Source organism: Cavia porcellus, unplaced genomic scaffold (genome assembly GCF_034190915.1).
Source record: "Cavia porcellus strain 051 isolate PalLab524CR breed Dunkin Hartley unplaced genomic scaffold, mCavPor4.1 scaffold_20, whole genome shotgun sequence".
Lineage (NCBI taxonomy): Eukaryota > Metazoa > Chordata > Mammalia > Rodentia > Caviidae > Cavia > Cavia porcellus.
In genome coordinates this window covers 26395842-26418968 of record NW_026947503.1, presented here as the reverse complement: position 1 = coordinate 26418968, position 23127 = coordinate 26395842, and the positions used below count along the sequence as shown (strand labels likewise).

The 23127-nt window shown below is 40.3% G+C and overlaps 1 protein-coding gene across 4 annotated transcripts in view; it reads left to right on the top strand.

Annotated features, from left to right (window-relative positions):
- Wdr7 (WD repeat domain 7) overlaps window positions 1-23127 on the top strand; it is a 369257-nt gene that overhangs the window by 340105 nt on the left and 6025 nt on the right. For all 4 annotated transcript variants that reach the window (XM_063231571.1, XM_013157175.3, XM_063231573.1 and 1 more), the window contains one exon: window positions 20345-20449. In XM_063231571.1, the coding sequence (XP_063087641.1) occupies window positions 20345-20449 (105 nt within the window). The remainder of the gene's footprint in view (window positions 1-20344; window positions 20450-23127) is intronic.

Below are 23127 nucleotides of genomic sequence, written 5' to 3'. Positions count from 1 at the left end.
TTTCTTTTCTTTTGTACAATGACAGTTACACATTTTGGGTTTTATTACTCTCACAGTTCTTATTACTTTTTTTTGAAGAGAGTAAAACCAAATGTGACATATCAGAATAGAGTCAGTCAAATCAAAAGGAGGGACATAATAGATAATGTAAAAACAAAATACAAGGTGATCAACAATGGTTACCATACTGCCTCTTGCTATCTTAAGAAGAGTTGCCTATATCATCAGTTATAATAAAATTGAACAAAACAGTAAAGAATAAAACCAAAACACTGGAGACATTACAGGATTTTAAAAGAAGATAATAGTCAAACAGAATGGGCATCATAATGAATCTTATTGTCTTCACAGTTGTTGCCTATACTTTTGAACTTGGTACTATCAAGCTAAGCAGAATAGGGGAAAATCAGTCAAAACAAGATGGTGAGGGCAATACAGGATTTCAAATCAAGTTAATAGGAAATCAAAGTAGGCTACTATAATGTATCCTGCTGTTTTTTTTATTTATTTTTCCTTTAATTAAAAAGATAAAAAGAAAAAAGTAAATAATTTTTTGAAAAGGTGGGGGGATTGAGATAAAAGAGGGCATAACAACAGAACAGCGCAGGTCAAAACAACCATTTAAGCAAAGTAGTGTTTCACCACAAGATATCCTGACATAAAAATAGTTACCTTAGTATCTCTTTCCTTGAAATCTTTGAGTATAACTTCGTATACTGTAGCACGAAACATATCAAGACACTATAAAACCATTCAAGAGAATGACATTACAGGGTATTTAGGTCCAATTAACGGAAAATGAACAGTGGTTTCTGTATAATCTCCTTGTCTATAAAAGTTTTTGCTTACATTATCATATATAATAAAATCCAATAAGATACAACCTTTTAAGACCAATGGAGGCAGAAGAATACAGGTTTGATGGGGCTTCAAAACAAGATGATACTAAATCAGCACTAGCTATTATGATGTCTTGTTTTCTCCAAAATAGCTGTTCCTACCATCCAATCTTCTCTGCCTCATTTCTGCCTCATTTCTGTTGAGCTCTTTTTCTGTCGTTTGTTGTCAGTTTGTCTTCTTCAGTTCGCTTTCTGCTCCATTCATTGTGGCCTCTCTGCCACTATTTGTGGAATCTTGGTATTTTCCTTTTTTAGAATATCCCGCAGTATTCTCTGTAGAGTTGAGTTGGTGTTTGCAAATTCCCCTAGTTCCTCTTTATCCTGGAAGCATCTTGTTTTTCTATCAATTTCTAGGGACAGTTGTGCAGGATATACCAATCTTGGCTGGAGGTTATTATCTTTCAAAGCTTGAATTATTTCCCCCCACGCTCTTTGTGATTTGATGGTTTGTGTCGAGAAGTCTGCTGTAATTCTGATGGGTGTTCCCTTGTAAGTGATCTCTTCCTTGTCTCTGATGGCTTTTAATATTCTGTTCTTATATTGGATTTCTGGAATTTTGATTATTATATGCCTGTGTGTAGCTCTGTTTGGGTTGTAGGTGGCTGGGGTCCTGTATTCCTCATACATCTGAGTATCTTTACCATTTGCTAAATTAGGGAAATTCTCTTGGATTATTTCTGTGAATAGCTTTGGTAGTCCAATTGTTTGTGTCCCTGTTTCTTCTTTTATGTTCTTAATTCTTAAGTTATAGATCCTCTTATCATCTTCTAGCCTTTGTATTGTTGCTGTTTGTTTTTTTGTTATTTTTAAGAAGTTTTTCATTTCATGCTCCCATATTACAAATCTGCCCTCCAGTTCAGATAATCTATTGTTAGTTTCTTTCAAGCTGTTATGCCAGTTTTCGATAGAGTTTTTAGTTTCCTGGTAATCTCTTTGAACCTGCTTCACATATTCTATGTTTTCTCTATGTTCTCCATCAAACAATTCTCTCCTTTTTTTCTGTTCTTCCATTCTACCATCTGTTTTTTCTTGGGTGGTGCTTAGCATTTCTCTAACTCTTCTACTTATATCTTGCTTCAGGTCGTTAATAACTTCATTCCTAAACTGGTCTATGAGGCTCTGGAGATAGTGCTTTATGTCTATTGGTGCCATGTCTGATATTGCATGTTTCTCAGGATTGGGGGCCGAGGACCCTTTCTTGTTGTTCCCTCTTCTCGTATTTTTTGTTCCTTTTTTACAAGCGTATATAGGAGGCCCAGTTTCTTTCTTTGTGGGTTACAGTTTGTTTGAATTGCACCGACTAGGTGTTCCCACCCATTGCAGTGTACTTGAGAGACACAGACCTGGGCAGCCTCTGCTGGGCCCGCCCCTCCAGGTCAACCTACTGAAGGCTTCACTGCTAGGGTACACCTCCAGGTGCCGGGACCTGGTTTGGGCTAGCTTATTGGGTCTTAATCAGTGGCATCACCCAAGCCAGGCACTCCCCACCAATTCTACTTGAGAGGGGAATATGTGACTGAAGTCACTGCAGTGCCCTGTTCCGGCTAGACTGCCCAGTCCCAGTATGTCCTTTGCTGAAGCCTCCTACTCTATGGAAGGGTCCCCGATCCACTCACTCACTGCAGGTCAATGCAAGGCTCTCCGCCAATCCCGCTCTCAACTCCATTCACCGCTTCCCACTCTCAGAGCATTCGCGCCTCTCTCCTTGTGGTGTGGATTAGAACGCAGCAGCAGCTGCAGGAAATTCAAATCACGGCTTCCAGTGGCGCGGGCCCCAGCTTCCGCACTGAGACCTTATCTGTTCCTGTTATATCACCGGGATTGCATTTCCAGTTGGTTTCTCTTAGTTTAGTTTGTTCCTGGGTCGGCAGAGTATATCTCCCCTTGCTTAGGATTTCTCGCCCTGCACCATTCCTGGATTTTAAGTGTGGTTTCTCAGAGAGCCTGCTGGAGTAGAAATTTAACCACACTCTGTGACATTGTTTCCATGGATAAGTATATTCAGAGTTCCAAACAATGGAATTCTAAAACTTCAGGCTCTCTTATTCGGTGCCTGTGTATAGAGAAATACTGTGACATACTGCATGGTGACCAAAAAAAAAAAAAGCACTACCAAATTGCATATGGAAGGAAACAGAGTAACACAGTACCTACTACATAAGACTATAAGTAGAATTTCTCACATTTACAGTAGCCTACGTATGTATTCTTATAGTTAAAGTCAAGCTGTATTTGAAAACAAAAAAATTCTCCTCTTTTAAAGAGTACTCACCCTGTAACATTTTACAAAATTGATTGGCCTCTATCTTTTCTAACCTATAAAGACAACTTGATATTTGTTAAACAAAGTTTCCTTTATATTACAGCAAACCTGCTTTGAGGGAGCATACACTTAGCCCTAATGTTACAGTTTCAACCTTAACATTTAAATGTTCTGACACCTGTGAATCTTGTAACAAATGAAATAAGGTAGTGCAGAGAAATACAAAATGGTATATTGTAGGCAAAACTGATGAAAAGTTTATGATTACGTAGACAAGCTAATAGAAAGTCTGGAAGAATATATGCCATGATTTATGATGGTTCTAAGGGCTGGGATTTAGTAAGTCAGAGTAGCTTTATTACAGATACAAGTTTCCAGTCCATTACAGATAATTCCAAAAAAGTGAAATTAAAGGTAATTTTTATTTTCCTTTTCTGTTTTTCCCTGTATTTTTCAAAGAAAACTCTAAAAGGGAGGCTGGAGATTTAGCTCAGCGGCATAAGCGCCTGCCTTGCAAACAGGCAGTTGTGAGTTTGATCTCCGGTACCGATAAAAAGGAAAAAGACAAAAAAAAGAAAACTCTAAAAGTCCTACTTCTTATAAAAGTAATTTTTGTAAATGCATAGTTCACAAAGCCTTCAGAAATGTATCCAAGCTACCTTCCTGCCCTTACTCTTAAGAGAAAAACATTATATTAAGCACTTTGAGTTAAGTTTCCATGTTTTGTCTCAATGAACAAAACTAATATACATAGTGTACCTTTAAAATGTCTACTAGTGAGGCATGGAATGGTCTAAGACATGCATCTGCAGGCTACATACATGACAATAATTATAAAACAGATTATTAACAAAGTGCACTCTGAGTTATAAGCAGACAACTTCACAGGAGTCATGTCTGCTTGCAGAGAATGTAAGTTACATATCAAAACAATTTGTTTCCCTTGAGGGTTATAGTTATTTGGATAGCTTATTAGTGATAGAGAAGGCAACAAGTGGGCTAGTGTTATTGATTTTCACGTTGTACTACCAAAACATTTTTCACTGACAAATATTAATTGCTTATTAAGTGCTAAAGAGTTTGATGCTCCAAATATTGAATTTTTTAATGAATTGGCCTTTTAGTTTTGCTCATCATTAGGCAATATGATTGCACTAAAGATACAAAGGATTAAGCCAACATATCTCCCACTTTAACAACATTAAATAGATCTTTCTCTGGAGTTTAATCTCAGTGATAGTATACTTAATTCACTTTCCTTTGCTTTGAATTTTTTTTTTATAAAATTTGGGAATGTTGATTTAAATACGAGGTATCTGGCTAGAATTAGTAAACATATAAGATGTGTCTTACATTGATTCTGGTTGGTTTTTTTTTTTTTCTTTGTTTTCCCTGTCACCACCTTTATAGCTCAGACACTGTAGACAGGAGGGGGGGTGGTCTCTGTGATTCTACTATGTGAATCAGTGAAATTTGTATCAGAACAATATTGGTGATTATGATCATTAATGTGGATTTTTATAAATTGTTAATTTGGTTAAAACATTTTGTTTCACTTTGAAGAAAGATCTGCATATCAATTTGGAGACCCAAATACACCTGTATGCGCACATAGCCATACACATACACAAATACATAAAAATTCATTTGAATTTTTCTTGATGTTTTCCCTTTTAGTAGCTTCTTTTTAAAATTACAATTGAAAAATTTCTAAATAATAAAAATTTAGAAAGATCATTCTGTAATTATAATTTCTGGATAACTGATGAAATTTAAGTAAGGTTAAATTAAAGAAATTAGATTGTCCATTTTGGTAACTGGCTGACATTGGTAATTTGGAATTATAAATTTAATTCTAATTCAAATATATGTAAGTAATGTTATTATTAAGTAGGGTGCTTCCTTGTCGGGGTCGCTCCCGGCCGGCAGGAAAGACACACGACAAAGTCTGGCGGTGTGCAACCTTGCCTTTATTTGTCTCCGCGTGGGCCCCGCGAGGCCTCCTCTCTGCCACCAGCCCTTTCTCGCCGGTGGACTTTCTCTATCTCTCTCTGTGCTTCCTGTGCTTCTCTCTTGTGGCGGGAGAGGCATTCACTTTTATAGGGTGACAGTGGCCAATCAGTTCAAAGTGCGCGATGCGGGCTGATTGGCTAACATCAGTTGTTGCTAGGCAGACTATCTTACAGAGCGGGTTGTTTAAGTCGCCAGCACAATCAGGGGGCAGGAAGCAGGCGCCAACTTGGCTCACTCGATGGGAGGGGCAATCTAGCTCAGGCTCCGCTCCCACCCACAGGCCCTACGTCCGCCAAGTAAGGCGATCGGTGTCGGCCGCGGCTCCCAACATCTCCCCCTATTTTATTTACTTTGAATGAATGTATGCATCGCAGCCCGCCCTGGATCGAGTGCAGAGGCTTATGCCCTGTGTTGAGGCCCACCGTAGGCCCTTGGCTTGGACCCTGGTCGGCCGCCCCCGGGTCCGCCAAGGCCTTGAGACCCTCGTCCTTTTTCCAGGGCCAGGAGTGAACTGGACGGAACCTGGATGCACATAGGCATGCACTCATGCCCCTCCGTGTGATCCCCTCGGAGAGGCATCTAGATCTGGTCAGATTCTAGTAATCCAGCGGCTTTCGTGCGCCATGGGGTAGGGCCTGGCTTAGGTCGAGTCGTGCTGGGGAGGCACGCTCTTACCCGTCATTGACTCACCTACCCTGCTGTGTGGTGTCATTAGGGAAGGAATGCGGAAGACCCGCCACACCTAGACCCGGTCGTAGGCCAGTCGAGCGAGCCATGCGTAGGCCTGGGGGTCATTGTGCCCATCACGGGCTGCTGCCAGGGCCGCATGGGCAACCAGGCGTACTTGACGCCGGGCAGCCGTAAGGCGCCCATTAATAAATGATGTAACCCATCGGAGCAAGCATGGTCCTATAAGCAGGAGCAAGAACAAGGAGCATAGAGGGCCTAACAAGGGTAGCACATAGGGGAGCAAGCCGTTCCAGGCCCCCAAAAAGGGATTGTCCTGCAGTTCTTTTAGGGCTCATCTTGTTGTTGGGTCTGCGGTTGGCCTCTGGTGGAACAGGCCTGATCTTTAGTCGAGGGACTTGTCGCATCAACCTCTCTGGGACCCACAGTGGTTTTCGTCCCGATTCCTGCAGAAAAACACAAACCGCGCCTCGGTTCCAGCTAACCACCGGATCCGGGCCCATCCATTGTCATGCCATAGATAACCGCGCCTTTGGAGGCAGGCCTTGGCTTACTCCCCCTTTTTGTTTTTTATTTTTTATTTTTTATTTTTTTTTATTTTTGGTCTTTTTCGTTTTTTTTTTTTTTTTTTTTTTTTTTTATCGGTGCAAGGGATCGAACTCGCGATTGCCTGCTTACAAGGCAGGCGCTTATGCCGCTGAGCTAAATCCCCAGCCCCCGTTTCCTCGACCGGCGTTTTTCTCAGCCTGCTCGGCAGAGTAGCCGCCCATGAAAATACCGTCTGCCCCGCAGCGCAACGTCATAGGACGGCGGTCGCGACAGAGTGGAACGGGGCGTCACTTCCTGTGCCGGCTGAGAGAAGGGAGGGTTCCCTGTAGCGGCCTCTCGGCGGGGAGCCGCTTTTGGAGAAGAGCTCCAGGGCGGAGCGGATGGCTCTCTATCTCCTCCCCGCCAGAGAGCGCTTGGGGGCCCTTTTTCCTCTCTCTGCTTTTCTCGGGCGGCGCACGCACACAATTTGCGGCGCAACTCGGCATAGGAGTCAAGGCACGCATGTATCATTTCCCACAGGGGGCGAATAGCTGGCGAAATATCGCCTCCCAATTCCGCCGAGGCGAGGTCCCCGCCTAACTTCTCCCATGACGGCAGGTTTAAATGCCCCATGGGTAAAAACCAGGGAGCCACCCTATCTACCTCTGTTATGAATAGTTCCAGTGTTTTTTGACCTACCCTGAGGTTTCTAGCTTTTAAAAGCTTCCTAAGGGCCTTTACCAAGGGCCGCGCCTCTGCGCTCGGTAAATTGCCCATCCTCAACCTCTGAGGGCTGTTACTCACCGCGTGTGACTTAAAGAACCCGTCACCTACGCGTGAGCCTGAGGGGAGTCTAAAAGCCCTGTAGGTGCGCGCCACCCAGAGCCCAGGCTTATCCCCAACTCACCTGTCCGGCAGCACCACGCTGGAGCGTTGCACACCACCGCCGTGTCTCGGGGTTGATCAGTCCCCGTGCAGGCCACCAAATGTCGATGTCGCTCCTGGCCGGCAGGAAGGACACACGACAAAGTCTGGCAGTGGACAACCTTTTCTTTTATTTTTCTTCTCCGTACAGCCTGCCCTGGGATCGCTCCCAGCCGAAGCCTCCTTTGGTCCGCTCCCCGCGGCTCCTTCTGGGCTTCTACTTCCGGGCTTCTTCTTCCCCCCCAGGGGTGGCACCAGTATATATACGGATACAGTGTCCAATCATGTTAAAGTAAGCAAGGCAAGCTGATTGGCTAACATCATCAGTTGTTGCTAGGCAGACTATCTTACAGAGCGGGTTGTTTAAGTCGCCAGCGCAATCAGGGGGCAGGAAGCAGGCGCCAACTTGACTCACTCGATGGGAGGGGCAATCTAGCTCAGGCTCCGCTCCCACCCACAGGCCCTACGTCCACCAAGTAAGGCGACCGGTGTCGGCCGCGGCTCCCAACACTTCCTCACAAAATTCTTTATTTAAAACACAAGTTGTACATTGAGAACAACTTTGAAATCTTTCATTTCAAAATTGAGCCCGGTGGCACAAACCTGTAGTTCCAGTTTCTCGGCTACAGTAGGAAGATCATTTGGACACCGGTGTACTAGTTGGTTTTTATGCTGCTGGCAAACCATACCTGACGCCCACAGTTAAAAGGAAGAGAAGATTGTCTTGCTCATAGTTTCAAGAGATGCAGTCCATGATCAGCTGACTCTAAGGCATCATGGGGGAAAGGTGTGACATAGGAAATATGCTTAGTGCTTAGCAAGTGGAGAGCAGACCAGGGCAGCAGCACTAGAGAGGAAGAGGCCACCAACCATACATAGTACACAAGGTCATGCCTCCACGGCTCACTCAGATATGCCCACAAGTATCCTCCACCAACCCACTGGACAGCTCGCAAGACAGTCAAGTTGGCACAGTCAGGAATAAATATTACATCAGAAGTTTGAAAATGGCCTGGGCCACATAGCAAGACACTGTCTCAATAAAAAGAAAGAAGCTGAAAGCTAAGAGTTCAAATCTAGATTTTATAAACTGACCTAGCTATCTTGTCTGCCTACTATTGATGCTCTTGGCATTCCCTATCATTTTATACTCATCTGTTTCACCGTGTCTCTGCTTCATGGATCCTACCAAACTGATCACTGGTCCTTTAACAAATATTGCTGGAGAGATTGCTGTGCTCCAGGAAGAATGCGGAGTGCAGGGTCTTTAGCTTCAGTGTCTGCATATGCACTGATAACTCCCAATCTGTTTTTCTTCCATAAACCTGTTCCTGAGCTCCAAAGTCATTTGCTAACTCTGACTTAATTCTAAACACTTTCATGGCTCGTCCGCCTTAACATTTGCTTGCCCCAAACTCAGTACTTTCTTTCCCCTAACAGCTTCCCAGCCAGCCATTCCTACATCACCGGTCTTAGGTCTTCCTTTTTGCTGTCTCCTCCAGGAACCAGCAGCACACCTGCCTACCTGTCCTCTTTCCTGTCCACACCACACCCAGTTTCTTCAACTCATTTTCTTCTGCATTTGCTTCCAAGCCAATCTTAGTTTCTCCCTTCTATGCGTTTGCCAAGATTGTCTTAAGGCCAGTCTGATCTGCCCATTCTCCTATTCAAAACTTTAGAAAACTCTATTGATCATGAACTAAGTCCAGACTTTTTAATAGGACAAAAAGGCAGTTTCCAGCCTCATCCTCACTGCCTTTATGTCTCAGTCACTTCTTGAGGTGGAATGGCCCAGCACTGCTGGTTTGTTTCTTGGACACCTTTCTCACATTCACTCCACACAAGTTGACTGAGACTCGTCTCTGTGATTAAAGTAGGCTTTTACTTCTCTTTCTGACCAACTTCTGTTATATTTCAAAGCTTGACTGCTACCTCCTTTCTATTCTCATGCTGATTTCTCTTTCCTGTGAGGAGAAATTACTGTCTATTCATTTGTGTTTCTATAATACCTTAGGCATGTTTCTGTTATACCATTTATTGTAACATACAGCAGTAGCTTGCAGTCAGCCTGCCTCCTCTCCTAGTTTACTGGTAGGTATCATATCTGAGTTTGTAGTTGGCTATCCAGCACAAGCCCCACGACAATGATGGTGAAACTTTTAGAGCCTTCAGTGGTACAAACAGCCCTCTGTGGCTTGTATGCCTTAGGTTTGCCACCACTGCCCAAGGGCATAATGAGCTTTCAAAACATTTTTAACTATAGGTATCTGAGAAATGTTTAATCTCTTGAGGTAGCCAAGACCTCAAACAAGCAAATAGATACCATCCTTATTTTCAAACAAGAAAATGTTGCCTATTCATAAAACTAACACAGACTTTAATACACTAGGTGAATGTGGGATAGCAAAGACTAACTCAGGACTCGTAAGTACAGCTGTTGTCACATTGCCATAGTAGTTGCTCTAGAATATTTGCAAATCCAATTTCTATGTGCGAAAAAATATTATTGTATTGGTTATAAATGTTAATATTTTAATATTAAGAAAAATGTAGATGTTATATCAAAGCTAGGTGCTTAATTTTATGTTTTTATATCTTGACATTTCTTAACAAAGCAAATGGACCTGGGAATATAGAACAGTATTTAGTCTGTCCTCTTCTAGGCTAATCTGAGTTTCTGTTTTAATAAGTTCAAGAGGCATGATAAATTACACATGAAGTGCAAATTTCCTCAACTTGTATGTGTGTTTTAGTGGATATACTCTAAAATAAATCTAAAATATATCTAGATATATCTAAAATAAGTGAGCCAAAAGATGTGGTGACATTCATATGCATGTTTTGGAATCTTAGGTCATGCCTTGGTTTTCCTTAAGACTTTCAAAAATTTCCCTTTTTATAGTAGTTAAAATGTTAAATATGAAATATGTTTTTGAAAAGAACAAGTTCTAGAGTTTTAGTACCATCTACACAAGGCAATTTTGTGTCACCAGGGACCATTCTAACAGGCAGATGGTGAGGTGAGAGGAAGCTTGTGTGAAGACCGTGTCCCACTGTTTCAGTCAGCCATGGGCTGTTGGTGTCAACCCAAGTCAGAAGCCACAGAGATGCCGAGGCATCATGATGGACATCATGCAGGCACAGGATGGCTGTGCCATGGGTTAGTGTGGACTTGTATCTGCTGAAGTCTTGCCATATACAGGCCAGAAGGATACAGAGATAAACTAACGAGACAGCTCATTTTCCTAATTAGCTCCCAAGAGAAGCAATAGGTTGTCTTTTACAGCACAATCTTACCTTTAAAAATACTTTTTACTGTCTTTTTAGAATAAATATATAGCCATATTATGTTCAACTGTTTTTAAAAATCTTCTCATATTTAACAAAATTTTTATAGTCATGAGAATCCAAAAACGAGACTCTTCATTTTAAGCATGAATGTGTCTGAATAGGTTTGTGTTAGAAAAACTTAACTATAGGATCTGCCCAAATGTGCAAAACAGCTTTTTTCTGTGATTTTTGAAATGTATTGAAGTTACACTTTTAAAAGTGTTGTATAATTATTTCATACTGATGTATTTGATAATAATTTATTCACTATATTTAAGACCCAATCACATTTATCTAAATCAAATTAACATTCAGTGTTTGAGTATCCATAAATAATCATTAAGTATGACTACAATTACATTTTAAAATGTTGAATTATGTGAAAAATGTTGTGTTTTAAATTATATACTTAACCAGATTTATTTTCTGGATATCATTCTTGGAATTAAGAGTCTTATATAATGCAAATAGACTGCCATCATCTGTTACTAAAAACTGGTGATAATTATTCCATATAATTTGGAATGTGATATTTAAGATTTTTGACTAACCTAATTTCCAAGACATGACTTTATAAAATTGACCATTTCAAGAAAGCAAATACATTGCCAATGTAAATTTTAACTGGATATTTTATAGTTATTTCACTGTGCAAAATATTTGTGTAATATAGCAGAAGAGGGTATGTGTGTGTGTATGTGTGTGCATATGCATATGTGCGTGTGTATGTCCACTCAGTTCCTACTTACCTGCAACAAGAACATGAGAAAGAAGGGCTGAGATAAATAGATGGGTTAATGTCTATTTAATTGAAAATTTCTTCTTTAAAGCTGAAATTTCTCAGTTAAATGGAAGGACAAACTCCTAAAGCCAGCACATATTTTTAGAAAAGTTGCATGATTACTACATTTGAAGATTGGTAAACAATTAATGACATATGTTAAGTCATAGACTTTTTAAGAACATCTAAATTTGTTTGTTTGTTTGTTTTTTTAATCTGTATCAGGGAGTGAACTCACGACCACACACTTGCAAGCAGGGGCTTATGCCACTGAGTTAATTCCCCAGCCCCAGAACATCTAAATTTGATAATTTATAATCAATGCCAATGAACATATAATCTTCGGTATTCAAATATCTGAAATTATTGACGAAGCCTAAATTACAAGATTAGTGTTAAACGTTTATGTTGATTCTTGTTACTTAGACATGGGTGAAATATAACCCTTCCCTCAGAAGAAATTCCAAAAACTATTACTTGTATCATAAAGATTATCAATATGTTGATATTGAAAAATTGTCAGTCAGTTTATTCCCATATGAAATATAAATATCTCTTAGTACCTTCAAATGAGTAATAAATGCTGTACCTATTTTAAGGAATAGAGTCTGCTTACTTTAGGCATTAGATCTTATAATAAAACTTAAGATAACTCACTTGATTATATTTATCCTTAAATCTATTTTCCATTAAGATGTTAAGATGATACTAAATCCACTTGTTTTTCTCACATAATATATTTTCTTTTCAATTAGATTCTGATAGAAAATAACTCAATTCACTGAGTTGAGTTTTCCAATGCTTTTTGAATTGGAAAATACCCTAACAAGTTGACTCATTACGCACAGTTGGCAGAATGTGAATAAAAAGCAACACCTTGACCTTCCTTCAAGAAATTAGAGAGATAAACAACCCATTTTCAACTCTCAAATCTCTGTTCAAAATTATTGTAGAATTGCCAAAGGGCAGCATCTAGACTTACGTGCTTACACTATGGGAGGTAATACAGCCAGTGAAAAAGGTTGGGCTGTCTTCAAGACCAGAGAGTTTTGGGACTGGGAGTTTAGTTCAGCTGTGTAAGTGCCTGCTTGGCAAACACAAAGTCGTGAGTTCAATCCCTGGCACCAAAAAAACACACAAAAAAAACCAAAAAACAAAACTAGAGCGTTTTGAGATTATATTTGCCACACACTTTCATTTTGGTCGATATTTTTTGTTTCTGCATTATGTGTCCAAGTGAGAAAGCCAGGCTCCTGATTTTATAATTACCTTTTGATTAAGAAGTGCTTATTTATGGTGCTCACAGTAGGTGTTGTCTCTTTGGAGTACAGGTGACCTTAGGGGAACTGAAGACTTGGAGATGCTGAGTACCAGAGAGGGAAGCTGCTCTGTGTGAGAAGGGGTCCCTGCCTGGTTGTCTCAGGACCCAACACAGCATCTGCCTTCTTTTTTTTTAACTAGTGAAGGAGGAAAAGGAAGCTGCATTTTCAGAGATTTTAAGTTCTGGGAGCTGAATGAAGGAAAAGAATTGTTCTTCATATTCAGTTATGGCATGGACCAGGGGACCTTACTTCCGCCAAGAGTGTAGAGCTGCGGGTTACCTGAGGCCCCTTCGGAGACTAGGCTTTCCCTAGACCAGGTAGTGCTGTCCTCTAAGGGTGGCAGGGAAGGGAAAATGCAGTGGACCAAATGCCTCCAGGCTGTGAAGGGAGCCTGGGCCAAATAGGAGCCTTCGCCTGGCTGTGGAAGGGCGTTAGTTAGCCAGCAATTGGGAGTCCTGAGGCCCACCCATCCCACCCCCAAGGATGAATGAGGTCTGCAAAGAGAGGTCACCTGACTGTTGCCTGCCCAAGACTGGGGAATAGATACTTTCCCTATGAGTCCCCACTCCACCCCATACTGCTGCTCTCAGAATCCACCAGCACCCACCTCAAAGCACCACCAGACATCACTCAAAATCCTGATCACCTGCATTCAGCAAAGTCACTTAGCATTAGTGTGTAACATACCTAATGCTGATGAAGCAATTTAAGTGATAGAATCAAAGTATTCTGTTGGGCAACAGATTCATGTACATCACACATTTTAATTTTTTGTCTCCTTCCCTCTATCTCGTGTTCCCCTGTTTGAAGAATAGCAAAAGCTACTTTGCAGTAAACCCTTGGTAGACTTGGTTGTTTGTTTGTGTTAAAGTATTAAAAATTTAAAAGAATCAAGTTATATATGCACCTTTATCAGTGACCACAGTGGTGATATACCAGTGAGTCTCTATAAGCACCTGGGAGATACGATTTACATGTTGATAACTGGCAAACTGGAGAAGTGGGAATAGGTGAGGATCAGGGAGCATTCAGTGAGTGGGAGTTTATCAAGATAGACAATACAAGGTTGGTACAGATGATCTTAGGAAGTATAGTAGAAGGATATATACAGCAGATGCTGATAATCTGTGTCCATCCGTCTCTGCTCACTGGGACTTTGTCCCTTGGGTTCTTTGTCCATATCTTGATCTCCTGAAGGTAACTGGAGGCACTGTGAATGTCAACTGTCTGTATACCAGCAACTCTGCTAGCTTCCCCATTTCAAGAACTTCTGTAAATAGTCTTCTAATGGTAATTGTCAGCCATGATTTCCATTTTCTAAAAAAGTAAGCATGGTGCTGGCCTCCTGCATAGCACTGTGAGAAAATACAATAATATCCTGTTTCTTCCTGGTACTGGCTTAAATTCTTTTCAGGCCAGTTTGAGATTCTACATTTTGAGACGTCACTTAATAAGGTGACCATCAGATACCATCCAGCTCTAAAATGATATGATGAGAAAGGTCAGAGACAGTTTAAGGACCAGCCACCAAACTATAAAAAAAAAAACCTTGGAAAATGACACTTGAATGGAAAGTTCTAGTCACCAGGATAGTTCATTAATCTTGAAAATAGCAAGTAAAAGTAAAAAGGGGGCAAGATACTACGGTGGCCCTCAAGGACCCAAAAGGTGATTATCCCCGAGATTGTTAATGAGTGCTTCTCCATCTTTGCTGAGAACAGACCAAGAAGTGCTAAACTCGCAGCATTTTGCATTTAAAGTTGATGTCAGGAAAGATTTCTGACAGCTCGCATTGTTAAACACTGAAAAGGATCCTCTTGTGGAAGGGAGGTGTTTTGGAATCCTCCATAGAGGTATCTAGAAGCAGAGTAGATTTTTATCTGTCTGACCTGCTTTAAGGCAGTCCTGTCCACACGCAGCAAAGAGTGGTGACCTCTGGGTGCTCTGGGCAGTGTTGTGTGGTCCTGAGAGCCTGTGTGCAGAGAGGCTTGAGAAGGCTTAGGGCACAGTGATAATTAAATTGCACTTGAGCCTTTTAATCGGCCATAGATAAGATTATCCATTTTTAATGATTTGATTATCTTCCTAAATTATTTGCTGAATCCATAATTTCTTTCCTTGAACAGATAAACCTTAAATATCTAATAAAAACTTTCACAAATTGGTTGCTTGGGAGAAAAGGAAGGATTTTTTTTTTCTCGAACATAATTATTTCTTAACTTTTGAACTCTTCTGAAACAGCTCTTTTTTAATGAGCCTTTCTCTTGTCTAACAAAGAAAGCTGTCAGTCAGAGGGATGTCTTTGTCTTCTGTCTGCCTTGAGCAGTTATCTCCCTGCCAGCCAGCCATGAAATCTATGGCCTTCTGTATTGGGATGTCAGAAAGGCATGCAAATCAGATGTTAGCCCACCCTCCTTATCCGCCCCTTTCTGACTCAGCAGCTATGAATATGTAAGAGATACCAAATCTGTGGCTAGTGCTTCCTGTACAGATGTACACTCATCCCAACCTTGGCGTGGTGTTACTGATTATCCTTCAGTGGGTTCAGCATTAGGAAAATGACCATACTTGGAGGTCTTTGGAATTACCCCCTCCTTTTCTTTTCAGGGCTCTGCCTTAACTGCCTGCTCATTAACTTTCCTGAATACCTGGCACTTTCCAACCTGTTTCCTGTCTTCCTACACAGATAGGAACTTAGAGCATCTGCTGTGCTTATACCTATGAAAACCTGCTTGTTTGCAGTACACCAGAGCACACTGGAGAAAACACCTCCACTGAGTCAGTAGTTGAATTTTTAGAGCTTTTAAAGGAGTTGTGTAGCCAACTGGGGACATATTTTCAGCTCAGCAGACCTTTCAATGTGTCTGGTCCTGCCTAGTTCAGCCTAAAGCCCACCATATTGTTCCCTAAGAAGCCACACATCAGCAGCTTCTGTCTCCGGCCCTACAGACCTTGGAGCTGCCAAGGTTCCACCTGTTCTTTTTTTTTTTTTTATAAATATTAATTACACAGTCTGTACTTCAGAGCTCCTTCCCTTCTGGCAATTTTTATGGCAGCAAAGTTTACTTTTGGAAATAGTTTTGTCACAATTTATATTGAAAGTAACAAAGTATTTCATTTGGTTCATTTTTTTACCCCATTATTATATCCCCATTTAACAAGATGATGCATCCTATAGATAAATAAAATTTTTCCTTCAGTTTTTTTTTTTATACAAGGTCTCATAAAGCAATTCAGGCTGATCTTGAACTCACTATGTAGCCAAGGCTGACCTAAAACTCCTGTCTCAGCCTCCCAAGTGCTGGAATTACAGGCATGCACCACCATGCTTAGCTCCCTTTAATCTTGTTCAGCCTCTAAAGTGGATATAATAGAATTCTACGTCTTGGATTCAAGTCTCAAACTTGTTATTTGGAAGCTGAATATCAGGAATAGATAGACCATGGGAAGTGCATATTCTAAAAGGCATAATTTCTGTTGACACCAGACTATTTTAGAAATTCTAGTTTCTGCATCCTTCTCTGTGCAAGAGGATTAATTATATTTCTTTGTAGAGCAGACTGAAAGTATCTTAAAAACTGGCATGTAAGTATAAGTATTGCTCATTATTAATCCTGCCTTTCAGGTCCTTTTCTTTCATTATTCAAGGGGGTGGAGGTGCTTAACAATTCAGCACTCTGTCTCCAGCTAGCCATAATTGCTTGATTTTTCTTATTGTTCATCATAGCACATCCTGAATTAGATTAATTTCTCTATATTCCATCTCTGTCTCCTCAAGGCAGCAATTCTTTTGACTAAAAATATAATGAGGCATGATACTCGTTCACATATAAAGTCTACCAAACCTCTTTTTATTTTGAAACCTGTCATTTTGAAAATGGCTTTTAGGATCCAGCATCTGAGACCCAAACCATTGTTTCTGCCTCATCCCAAAGCGCTTACAAGTCTGCTGTGATCCCTGCACAGCTGCACTTCTAATGCCAGAGTAGAGGTGAAAGTCAGTTCAGGTGGTGCCTGCACAGATCTTAGAAATTGGGAAAGTCCAAACAAAAGACAATGGCAGTATTTCCATCACAATGAGGGCTGAAGCACCTCTCAGGCTGAGATGCTAATGAACTTAACAGATGTATGAAACCATTTAAAATAGCAAGCTTCCCTGCACTGCCAGGAGTGGTATTCACTTTCTTATGAGACAACAGAGCTGTCTATCAGCTCCAGTCAGTGCTCCATGATTTTTCTTTAGGTGGCTTTAAAAGACACAACTGAGGGGGATCTAGCAGTAGTGTGTGTGTGTTTGTGTGTGTATGCATGCAGGTGTGTGTGTGTGTGTGTGTGTGTGTGTGTGTTTCTGTACTGACATGCACACATCTGATCTAAAGTGTAATATCCCTTTGTTCAAAACAGTCTTTAAAATAATTCACAAAGTTGAACTTGGTGTGTAGCTAGACAACAACAGGAAAACAGAACAGTGATTAGCAAAAAGAGTAGGCAGTAGTCATTACCAGACACAGAGTGAGCATAAATTTTGTTCTGAGTTTCCTAGCAGAAAAACAGACATGTTAGATTATGTAATTCTTGTCACATGACAAAAGAAAGTAATGGCATTTAGCTGGAAAGAGAGCTATTTTCTTGATAGAAAACTCCAAGATGAACTTACTGCACAGGATGTTCTGGTAGACACTGGAAAGCAATGAGCGGCTTATGCACAAGTATCCTTCAAGTAGATGTTCTAAACACCAGCCCTCAGGTGAAGACAGAGGATGAAATAGTAAAGACTGTTCTGAAATACCAGGTGTGCTTCCTGTGTATCTCATTCTGTGTTTTTATAACAGCGCTAACTTACACAGCCTGGTAGAAATGCGTGTTGACAGATTCTTGGGTTGTAACATCCTTAGGGCCTGCTGGTTTATTTTCAGCTCGTTATTACCTTCTTAAATTGTTTTGAAGTATGGTCTGGTTGCTAATTGGGGAAGGATCCTAATCTGAAGGATGCAAGCCTTGCATTCTGTTCTGAAATGTGAGGCCCAGTCTCCAGAAGAAAGTTGAGTCTGCCTCCATTCAGAATCAGGCTGTGAGGGCTTTCAAGAAGAGATGGTTTCCCTTAGAATTTTTAGTCTGCTCACAGTTTAGATGGCTACTAGGCTCCCAGAGCATGCAAGAAACTATTTTGAATTGAGTATGTACAATGGAAGGGTTAACATAAATGCCATGAGAAACCAGACAGAAATCAGCAAGCTAGCCAGTGTGGTACACAGGTCTTCTCTGTGTCAGTGTGGAACTAAGTGAAAAGCAAATGCCCAGAGGGCAGTGGCCACCTCCACTCAGCCACACATGATGCAGATGCCTCAGATGATGTTACTGCGTGTGAAAAAAAGGCCCATTATTTTCTGCCTTCTAATCTTTCAGGAAACCATAGAAATCCTGATTTGTCAGGAGATCTAATTAATTAGAAACCTGGGCTTAAAATATCTTTTAACATTTTTTGCAAGCCAAACTAAACATGTGTACCATCTGCTTTCAGTTTAAAGGTCTGCTGTTTACAACCTCTGTTGTAAATCAAGGTCTTCACAGTCAGTATCTTAATCAAAAATTAGGTTCAGGTTGACTCAATAGAATTTCAATTTTTTTGCAGAACTAAATGTTGACTTTTAAAAACCAAAATGCTTGCCCAGTGAGTTCATTAAATTGGTTTTATAAGGGAGAAGACTAACCTACATTGTATAAGTGGGAATGGCCACTTTTTTCCATTATTTGGTTGAGGCCCCTCCACCTCCTCTCCCTGTCTAGAATAATTTTCATTCTAGTATAGTTGATGTTAAGCTGGCCTCATATAATAGTTATTCAGTAGGCATACCCCTTGCTTAATTTAGTACATTTGTGGGCCAGCACCATGGCTAGTTCCCATATGTGTTTGATAAAATGTCAAAGTCTAAAGTCTGTTTCTAAGCAACCTAGTATGCTGAGGGATGTTGATTTGGAAATAAGTGGTGTGTGTGTGTGTGTGTGTGTGTGTGTGTGTGTGTGTGTAATTGAATTATGCAGTTGTTCACATTTAGCTGTTTCTAAGCAAGCAGGAATAATAAAAATGTCAGCATTTATTAAATTCTTATGTGCCATGCATTGTGGAGAGTGCTATGTATGTATTGTTTTGTATAATTTTTATAGATCTCTTTGAGTTTTATCTAATCATTACCATCTTCATCATCATCACCCTCATCACCCCTAAACTATAGACATGGATTCTCTAAGTTAACTCCCTTCAATAATGTGGCTCCAGGTTCTGCAAATAGTGCCAAGTGAAGCCCAAAACAAACCCAGATAGCCTGACTCAGATTAATGCCCCTCCCTGCCTGGAGTCCAGCCTGCATTTCCATGTAACACTTTTTTATTGAGTGTTGAAAACAGGCATCATTTTGGATCCCAGAGCGCCTTAAATTCAAATGACTGGAAATAACTGATTGCAAAGCGTGCTGAGGAATGTGCTTGTGTCTCTTTTCCTCCTTCCTCTTCTCTTTCTCAGTTTAGTCTTTGGATAGGAATTACGAAAAACATCTTACTGAAGTTTATAGTACAATATATATGGGCTGAATCACATAATAAAGCTGATGCTCCCCTACAGGTTCAAGTTTTCCATCTCTTCATCACAAATTACAGGTGGTGCTGTCTCCACCGAAGGCACATGTTTCCTCATTCCTTTTTAGACAATAGGAGAACACTGACCTACAGCTTGTGAGGTCAACTGAGTATTAGATAATGTTGTAGAGGTATAGCTTTAAAGATTGAAATAGGGAAATTCATATAATATTGATGGTGATTTGCTTCGTATGCCCTGTTTTCTGTAATTATTAACGTCATCAGATGAGTGCATTTGTTTTATTAGTAAGAACCTTTTATCAAAGACCTAGTCTAAAATACAACTTCCTTTTTATTATTCATGGTTAAATCAATGACAGCTATTGGCAAAGGTTCAAAACTACCTCTGTTAACTTGTTTTTAATACCGTTTGATTTATAAGTGTGTCCAACACATGCATGTATATATATGTTTACTAATTGCAGCTATATGCATTTAAAACAGTGTTATTGGTGGAAAATCAAGCATAAGACATGAAAAACGTGTGATTATTAAGGTTTTGAAATTACAGTCTTTAACTCCTTCAACAACAAGGATAGTGTGATACAGATTTGCTTGTTTTTCTTTTCAAATAAGCAAGTTTCCTGGGTAATTTTGGTGATCAGTTTCCTACATTTGCAGAATTCTTCCCTGTAGTGGACATAAATTATAACACTTGTTTGCCTATTAATGCAGACTTTAGATAAATTGTGTAAAGTATGTTAACATATGCTTTACAAGATTATCCTCTCAACTAGAGGATAGGTCTGTCCTCAGAACAAGATTAAACCGCTTAGACATTAGGACATATCCTGAAACAACTTTAATTGCTTTTCTTATTTTTCTAACCTGATTTCCTAAACAAAGAACATAATATCTAGTATCTATGACATAATATGTTCAACATGAATACATTTACCTGTGCACTTGCATGTGGTAGTTCTGTGGAATGCCGACCATTAATGACCTATGAATTTTATTTTAGACAATCCATGGACACAAGGGACCAATCACTGCAGTGGCCTTTGCTCCTGATGGACGATATCTTGCCACCTACTCAAACACTGACAGTCACATTTCTTTCTGGCAGGTAAGAGTAGATGCTGCAGGATTTTGAAGTAAATGCTTCATGCTATGTGTAGGTGGGAAAATCTTCCTGTTGCGCCTACCTGCCAGTCTCTTCCCTGCCTTTCCTCCCATGAAAATGTTTATGGATTGCTGATTGTGTACCAGGAACTACCCTCAGGGTACTAAGAATACAGTTAGCATCTGGGAAGAGGGGCAGCTGCTGTCACAGAACTTTCCATCTGAAAGAGACGCAGGTGAATAAACAATCACAGTGCTGCAGAGCCGTGCGTGGGCTGTGGGCCAGCTTTCCACAGGAGGTGACATAAGGCCGGAGCCCTTCGAGATGCTTGGAAGGACGGGTGTGGAGAGATCAGGCGCTGTGTGTGCACAGGAAGCAAGGATGAGTGGGTGTGAGGGCCTGACCTGAAAGGAGTCTGGAGGGCCACCTTGCTCAGGCTGTTAATGTACACGAAGCATTGTAACAAGGTCGTTGGTGAATCCTACCAGGGAAAGGGCACAGGACAGCAAGGTATTCTCCTAGTATTTGCTTCCTATCCCCTTTATAATGTCTTATTTTGTTTGTGTTCTAAATTTTCCAAAAAATACTTTTCATTCCTTGGTTTCAAAACATTTTTAAAAATTTGAGTACCTTTATTTTACCCATTCATGAGAATGTTTATATTTAATTGTAATTAACATGAATACTAATTTTGAGCAACTAAATTTAGGTTTTATCCTCAGTGCTGGCTTGTCATCTTGCTTTCTTATTACCTTACTTTTTTAGACCTACTAATTTACAAAAAACTAAGTATTACCAAGCATCCTAAAGAGTTAATTTGAATTTTGTTGTCACTTGTGTTTTCCTAAGATGCAAGTATGTTGTATAAGATTCAGCATATTGCCTTGAAAGCTAAAAATGAAGTTTAAACAAGGCCTCAGAACAACTTGATGATGGTTTAAAAAATCAATAGCTAATAAAATGTAAAACGGATACAATAAATTGCTTAATTAACAACATGCTATTAAAGCATGGCAAACTCCAAATCTGTTACAGATTTTTTTTTCCACTTTTTATCTAGTTTAGTTTTCCAGTTTATTTTCTCATTATCATTTCTTCTGGAATATATCTCCAGCATCTTAATTAGCTCATATTAAACTCCTTCCATTGGAGATCTCGCCCATCTTCATTTTTCTCAGTGGGTAACCACAGGATTAGATTTTGTAGCCAAAATCTCACTGGGCGTCCATTAAGTGTCCATAAACTGGACTCCTCCAACAGTGGTGCTTCTAGGAGTTTACCTCCTGGTGGATTTTTCTACTCAGGACCAATACAATGGTCTTCGTGCCATTAAGCCAACTGTACTTTGATGCGGATTTCCCTTATTTTCTGATCTCTTGGAATCTTGGAGGACTGCCTATGTAAAGCTCCATTATTTCAACATTGCCTGGGTGTCTGAGAGTGAGGTGCTTTCCATATGGGGATCAGCAAGTCTCTGGGCCTGCTCTAAAGGAGCTTTTGTTCTGTGTGTGCTTTCTCCTTTGGAATACATACACTAAACTTTATAGTCAACTTTTTTGGTAAGAAAATGTAATTCACTATATAAAGGAATTGATCCAAATTAAGTTACATTTGACACTTTTTCCAGGGTTTTCCTGAATTTTCTTCTTCCCTTTGTCTAGCTCATGGTTTTATTTGAATACATGTATTCATCCTTTCCTTGAAAATAGTTATTTTCTTTTCTTTTTTTCTGTTTGTTTGTTTGTTTTTGGTCTTCTTGAGATAGGGTCTCGCTATGCAGTTCAGGCTGGCCTTGGCCTCACTTTGTAGCCCAGGATGGTCTTGAACTTGCCATGATCCTTCTGCTTCAGCCTCTGTAGTGGTGGGATTTTATAGGCATACACCGCCACGCCTGGCTGAAAATTGTACTTTATCTATCAAAATCTCTGCCCAGCACCTTGCTAGAATTGTAGTTAGGTGTTTTCATTTTTTAGTTTTTGGTTTTTGTTTATCCTTAGAGGTCAAGATCTTTCACGAGATGTTACCATTGAGATCCATTTTCCTCTTCCAGTTCCTCTTGTTGTTTCTGGGCTTTGTGAAGTGTGTTGAGCCTCTGAGCCTGTGCCTGCCTGTGGATCTGTGCACAGTGTAGGTTACAGCATGGCCCTGTGGTCCCTAAGCTCACCTGCATCAGTTGTCATCTCCACATGCCAGCGCACTCCAGCAACTCACACAACACCCAGGCTTCTTCTGCCCCTCAAGCCAATATCAGGGTTTATGATGCAGCCCATTCCTTGAATGCTTAAATTACATCCTGCTCATTTTGAGATTTAAGTGTAAAACATATGAACAGGCCATTTTGACTTTACCAAGCAAATACAATGAAACCTCTTACAGTGTAATGATCTTTTGCTTGAATTAGCGAATCCAGAAGCTGTGTTGGACCTACTGCTGTTCTCCCCAAATTGGCTAGGCTGATTTATCTAGACACATGTTGTTTAGTTCTAATGATATATAGAACACTTTTATATATTCCAGTAAGTGTACTATAATATATGTTGAAACTTAATGAAGTCTTATTAATACAGAGCCTTGCTAAAGCTATCAACTATTAAAATCTTTGCTGAGAAATGAGTGTTAATGAGAAATATTGGTTGGATAATTACTCAAGTGAGACTTAGTAAAAGGTTGAATGCAACATT